The sequence below is a fragment of the Sesamum indicum genome, linkage group LG15 (assembly GCF_000512975.1).
Source record: "Sesamum indicum cultivar Zhongzhi No. 13 linkage group LG15, S_indicum_v1.0, whole genome shotgun sequence".
NCBI classification, from domain to species: Eukaryota; Viridiplantae; Streptophyta; class Magnoliopsida; order Lamiales; family Pedaliaceae; genus Sesamum; species Sesamum indicum.
Genome location: NC_026159.1, coordinates 4,267,082 through 4,273,592, shown reverse-complemented (window position 1 = coordinate 4,273,592; position 6,511 = coordinate 4,267,082). Strand labels below are relative to the sequence as shown.

The following is a 6,511-nucleotide window of genomic DNA, read 5'->3' as shown; positions in this document are numbered from 1 at the left end:
CTTAATGGCTTTGATTTTCTTGCTAATAATTATGGCTTAACTTTTGTTATTAAGAAATAGGTACCCCACTTTCCACTGCTTCATTGCCTTGAGTCAAGTTAATGATTAAATTTGTCAAGATATGGCAATGAAGGTGTACACATTGATTCAGACTGATGACCAAATTTATCATAAATTATATTGGGGATAATCGAATTCATAATGGGTTGGCCCATATTTTACAAATTCCATGCTAAAGTTTTGTCACCGAATATTTATGATTTTCAAATAAATCTTGAATTCGTTATTAGTTCAAAGTCTTTATTATTTGATATTTTAAATTCTTATATATATGTACTCATTGTGATTATTCGATCATTTTGATATTTGTACGGCAAGTATAAATTTTACTATCTTGATAATTTTATTATATTTTTTTTATGATCGATCTGATTTGAGTAAAAAAAGTTATAAATAGACCTTCCCAATGTTGGATTGATTAATTCAGCCGGTGTTAGTGGTCAGCCCACCAACAAAATTTTCTGTGAATTTTAACCGCCGGCCCTGTAAAAGAAGTATAATGGGGGGTGCATATAATGGCGTAATGGAAGCACAATGGCCTCGTCAAAAAATAATAATAATAACAAGAGTTATTTTAATTAATTAATAATTTGACTTTGTTAAGTGTCTAATATTTTATTTATTATAGAGCTGATTTGGTGGGTGAAGTAGGTGAAGTGAACCCAGTGGAGATATGTGCTGTCATTTTTTATGTAGTGGTGGTCTGAAGATCACTTCACCTCAATCCACAGCTATATATCAAATCAAACTACTTGTAAATGTGGACTAGGTCTCTTTAACTGATCCCATGAGGTAAGTAATTATGATTCCACTTTTTTAATCAGTCTGGCTTATGATTTTTGATCAATTCAGAGGTTCTTGCTACCACCCTGTCAAATGTAATATTCCAACAGGGAAGAGCAAAACAAATGAACACATGTCTAAATAATAAAAAAATATTTATAATTATATTAAATATGAAAAAAGTATTTAAAATTAAATATATAAATCATATTAATCGCCCCCAACAAAAAAGAAAAGACTTTTGAAAAGTTCAATTGAATAACCCAAACAAATTATGTGTGTAGTTTTGTAGAAATGTCATGGAGTAACTTTTACAAGAAAAATAAAATAATTTTAATTATTTTTCTAAATTATCTAATAAAAAGTATAATTTTTATATTTTACAATTACTGCAAGGATACCCAAAAAAAAAAAATTCTCCAAATGCTAAAACCCTAAACCCCTCTCAAGTCTTTCCCTCCCATGCTGAGCACTGTTAGCGCATGCAGAACGAAGCACGCTGTATTTCTCTCCGTCGTTTGTTCTTAACCATGGCGGAAATAAAACTCTCGGAGGTGCGGGACCTAACCCGAATAGAAAGAATTGGGGCCATTCTCACATTCATGGCCTCGGGCTCGACTCTGCCCTGGAGGCCCGCTCCTCCTCCGACGGCGTGGTGGGCCAGACTTCCGCCTGCAGGGCTGCTGGCGTCATTGTCAAGATGGTCCAGGAACGAAAAATTTCTGGACGGGCCGTCCTCCTGAACGGTCAGCCGGGCACCGGAAAAACCGCAATTGCTATGGGCATGGCCAAGTCCCTTGGTCAAGAAACCCCTTTTGCGATGCTCGCAGGCAGCGAATTTTTCTCCCTTGAGATGTCGAAAACCCGAGGCTCTAATGCAGGCCTTCAGGAAAGCGATTGGGGTTAGAATTAAGGAGGAAACGGAAGTGATTGAAGGCGAGGTTGTGGAGGTTCAAATTGATAGACCGACGGTGGCGAGGGCAGCGTCCAAGACGGGGAAATTGACTCTAAAGACGACGGAGATGGAGACTGTGTATGATTTGGGTGCAAAGATGATCGAGGCATTGGGGTGGGAGAGTGCAGAGTGGGGATGTGATTGCAATTGATAAGGCGTCTGGGAAGATCACCAAGCTTGAAAGGTCTTTCTCACGGTCTCGGGATTATGACGCCATGGGGCCTCAACCAAGTTTGTGCAGTGCCCCGATGGAGAGCTGCAGAAGAGGAAGGAAGCTGTGCACTGTGTTACTCTTCACGAGATAGATGTTATTAACAGCAGGTAATATTCATGAAGATGTATTAATCCAATACATTATGCTTGAAAAAGTTTCTTGTTCATGTTGCCCTTCTACTGTTTTAATTGTGTACTATTGTCAACGAACAGTATACTTTGAACATTTTTAATTCCTTATAGCTCTACGTGAAAGACTTGGCTGGCCCTGATTTCTTCAGTTCTTATTTTGCATGTTGTTCGTATGTATGTTTTTAAGTTAAAAAAAAAGGTATGCATTGTGTTGTTAACAATTTCACAAATCTACACCCCCCTTGAACAGGTTTTCAGATTGTATTTCTAATCATTCAGTAATTGTTGACTTGTAGCCAAGATCGAGGTATGTCTTCACATGCTTGACATTAAATATTTCACTTTTTTTTGTTATTGCTGAACATTACCTGAAGCTGAATGCTACTTTCCTGAATCTGTGGAGTTTGCTGTATAGAACAGCTATTTGTTGCAAAGACAATGTTATCTATAACTTGAGAATGAGTAATATGATCCATAAATATAAATTATTCTGCAGTTTGTGGTTTAATTTAACTAGAGGAGCTATTTCAAGATTTCTTTCTCCATTTTTATAGGATATTCTTGTCTTCCTTCTGATCACAGTCTTCTCTCTAAATTTCAGAACACAGGTGTTCCTGGCTCTGTTCACTGGTGATACTGTTGAAATTCGTTCAGAAATTAGGGAACAACTTGACAAAGGTTGCAGAGTGGAGAGAAGAAGGAAAGGCTGAAATTGTGCCTGGTGTCCTTTTCATTGATGAAGTTCACATGCTTGACATTGAGTGCTTTTCTTTCCTGAACCGAGCATTGGAGAATGATATGGCACCCATATTGGTTGTCTCCACCACCAAAGGGATTACTTCGATTAGGGAACGAACTACAGATCTCCACATGGTAATTGATTTCCTAGATCGTTTGTTTATCATCTCTACACAACCTTATACCCCAGGTAATATTCGAAAAATTTTGGACGTTAGATGCCAAGTGGAAGATGTAGAAATGTCTGAAGATGCAAAGATTTTATTGACAAAAATTGGAGAAGGTACATCTTTGAGATATGCTATAGACCTTATCACCTCGGCTGCATTGGCCTGTCAAAGACGCAAGGGGAAAATTGTGGAAATGGAAGACATTAGCCGAGTTTATGAGCTCTTTTATGATGTGATGAGGTCAACACAATGCTTAATGGAATATCAAAGCCAATACATGTTCAGTGAGGTGCCATAAGATGAGACAATGCCATGGTTCCGTGACAATTGTCTCGGACTTGATACTAACATTGCTTGCAGGCATATTTTTGGCATCGCTATTAGGCACTCCTGTTGTCTTGCTTAAACTGCCAAAAATGTCTGCATGAAGTTTAAGTTAACAAAATGTATTCTGAATTGTACTTGTATGCAGATTCTGAACAACGAATACTGTGTACCACCCAGAGTGAAAGTTTTCCGTTGCAGTAGTTTTTCTTGCACATATTTGTACTTTTTTCGGTTATTTTAGCTCCATTTATAGTGCTTGTTGTCTCGCAAAAACAATGTTAAACAACTAAATTTTCCTAAGGCAATCTAAGTTTCTCGCCTGACGAAGGTTGTGGATGGATTTTTGTTGTCAGTCCATCATGTGATAAGCATTTGGTATGCTTGTGATATTTTGTACAAGTGGTATAAGAAGGCAAGAAATAGTGGGAAGAAGTGATGGGAAATGGCGCCATTACTGGGAAAAGGAAGAAGCAGCTTTAATTTTTGTGAACTTCACTTTCTTTTAATCTCTTAATCATCTTACCATCTAGTTTTTGTGGACTTGGCCGGATGATGAGGAATAGCATAACATCCGAAGTCCAAATCTCCCATTTCATAGGAGGTCTACGGTGTTCACTTGAGAAATATGATAACTGAAGTATAAAGACAGTCGAAACAGAAGAGAACAAGAAAACAAGAACATACAATTTTCTTGCATGCTAAACAACGCCCATGATCCCCGGTGGTTTTTATTGGTCTGGTTTTATCAATCCCGATTACACATCAATTGGAAACTTCACCATGTTTTGTTATCAGCAAAAGGAACTCGGACTGACAGATTCAAAAAAATAGTAGACGCCGTTGCCGGGGATCGAACCCGGGTCGCCCGCGTGACAGGCGGGAATACTCACCACTATACTACAACGACTTTGTTGATACTTGAATTTCTAATAACTATAAGGTGGTAACAACAAATGAACTCAGTTAATTTAATTGGAATCGAATAAAAGCAGGAGTATCTGATTCCAGTTGTCACATTGCAAGACCTACCTTTTCAGTAGCCAACAAACATTTTGACACGTAATTCTCGTGATTTTCTCTCAGTTGGAAAATATATAACTTTTGTTTGCACTTTGAGTTTGAGATGCACATAGAGATTGAGAAAGACAGCCTCCTTTCTTCACCTCATCAATCAATCTACAGTTTCAACATTCATTTCTCCGATGAATAAGATGAAGGCGGCCAATGCATTTCTCTCAACTCTGCCAACGTCTCTAATGCCGCTAATATCGTTCTTACAAGGTCACTATATGTCTGTCTTGTTTCATAATTTTCAAATCCCACCTACATTAAATACATAGATCCTAATATCCTGTTGTGCAATTACATTCCTTAATACTCACTTTCTTTCTCCCGTATTCTTAATTTCTTACTCATTTGCCTGCAATTTCTGACCAGACAGAATTTTGCTGTTGAAAGTCTTAATCTTATCAATAGACGAAAAACAAATTCTCTCTGTATATAGTCCCAAGATTTAGGGCCTCTCGCATTCTCAAAAAACTAGCCATGCCTAAAACATCGACTTCTTCGAGACACAGGTCTTTATGTGTTACAGCGGCAGTGACAGCTCTACTGTTTTGTGCTCTATGGGCATTCTCAGACCCATTGCCCAGCTTTTCAACGTTGTTGTCCAACCCCAACATCAAAGAATGTCTGCAAGGTGGCCGAGCACTTGACATGAACCAAGAACCTCTACATAAAACATTCTACGACGACCCCAACATTCAATACACCATAGATAAACCCGTGATTGGTTGGGATGAGAAGAGAAGCGAGTGGTTAAAGCATTACACGACGACCATGTTCTCAAGGAATCGAGTACTCGTTGTCACGGGGTCTCAGCCTTCGCCATGTAAGAATCCTTCCGGAGATCATTTGTTACTTAGATGTTTCAAGAATAAGGTTGATTACAGTAGAATTCATGGCTACGACATTTTCTACAACAATGCATTACTGGACCCGGAAATGCGCTCCTTTTGGGCCAAGATACCAATAATCAGGGCTGCGATGATGGCCCACCCGGAAGCCGAGTGGATCTTTTGGGTCGATTCGGATGCCATCTTCACAGACATGGAGTTCAAGATTCCCTTGGAGAGGTACAAGGATCACAACCTCGTCGTCCATGGGTGGCCCAATATGATTTACGAGAAGAAGAGCTGGGTAGCGGTGAACGCTGGCGTTTTCCTGATACGAAACTGCCAGTGGTCTATGGATTTCCTGGATGTTTGGGCAAGTATGGGCCCCAAAAGCCCGGACTACCGGAAATGGGGCCAGATCTTGATATCAACCTTCAAGGACAAATTGTTCCCGGAATCCGATGATCAATCGGCACTCATTTATTTGCTTCTAAAAGAGAGAAGGAAATGGGGCGACATGATTTACGTGGAAAATGAGTATTCCTTGCACGGCTATTGGCTGGAAATCGTCAAGAAATTTGCTCGTATTGCCAAGAAGTACGTGGAGATAGAAAAGCGGGTGCCGAGGCTGAGGCGGCGGCACGCGGAGGCGGTGAGGGAGAGCTACGCGGCAGAGCTGGAAAGGCATTTGGCGGGAGGAGGGGAGAGGCAGGATAGCGGATGGCGGAGACCGTTCATCACGCACTTCACGGGGTGTCAGCCGTGCAGTGGAGAGCACAATCCGGCATACGAGGGGGATTCTTGCTGGGTGGGAATGGAAAGGGCACTCAACTTTGCGGATAATCAGGTTCTTCGCTGTTGGAATATATGGCCCATGACCCAACTCGGGAGGCCCATCAGCCCGACTCACAAAGACCCTGGCCCATTCGGATGGCCCTCACCCGACCCAGAACCCGGCCCCCTTGACCCGACCCAGGTACCTCTATTTATGTAACCCTAAGTCAACTCTCTCTCTCTCTCATTTCTTACACCCTTGCGCCGCTGCCATTATGAACTTTCCCTCTCTTCGTTCCTACTACCATCCAAATTTTTATTAGGAGGGGAGAATTGTGACGCCCCAAAAATAATAATATATATAATTGGGGGATTAATTGATAAATTTTTATAAAATTTAGTTAATTAGTAAATAAATTATGGGTCATAATTGAAATATAATAACACTTGAATGAATTAAATTG

General features: G+C 40.1%; 1 protein-coding gene, 1 non-coding gene and 1 pseudogene across 3 annotated transcripts in view; 2 read left to right on the top strand and 1 right to left on the bottom strand.

Moving 5' to 3' along the window:
* On the top strand, window positions 1,374-3,577 carry LOC105178328 (annotated as a pseudogene).
* On the bottom strand, window positions 4,214-4,285 carry TRNAD-GUC. The gene has a single exon. It is a non-coding gene; the product is annotated as a tRNA-Asp (tRNA).
* Window positions 4,486-6,511, top strand: part of LOC105177837 (glycosyltransferase 6-like) — an 8,049-nt gene continuing 6,023 nt past the window's right edge. Inside the window, exon 1 of one of the 2 annotated variants that reach the window (XM_011101098.2) lies at window positions 4,486-6,124. In XM_011101098.2, the coding sequence (XP_011099400.1) occupies window positions 4,924-6,124 (1,201 nt within the window). In that variant the 5' untranslated portion in view covers window positions 4,486-4,923. Of the gene's footprint in view, window positions 6,139-6,511 lie in introns of both variants that reach the window. The other variant, XM_020699320.1, reaches the window with a different exon arrangement.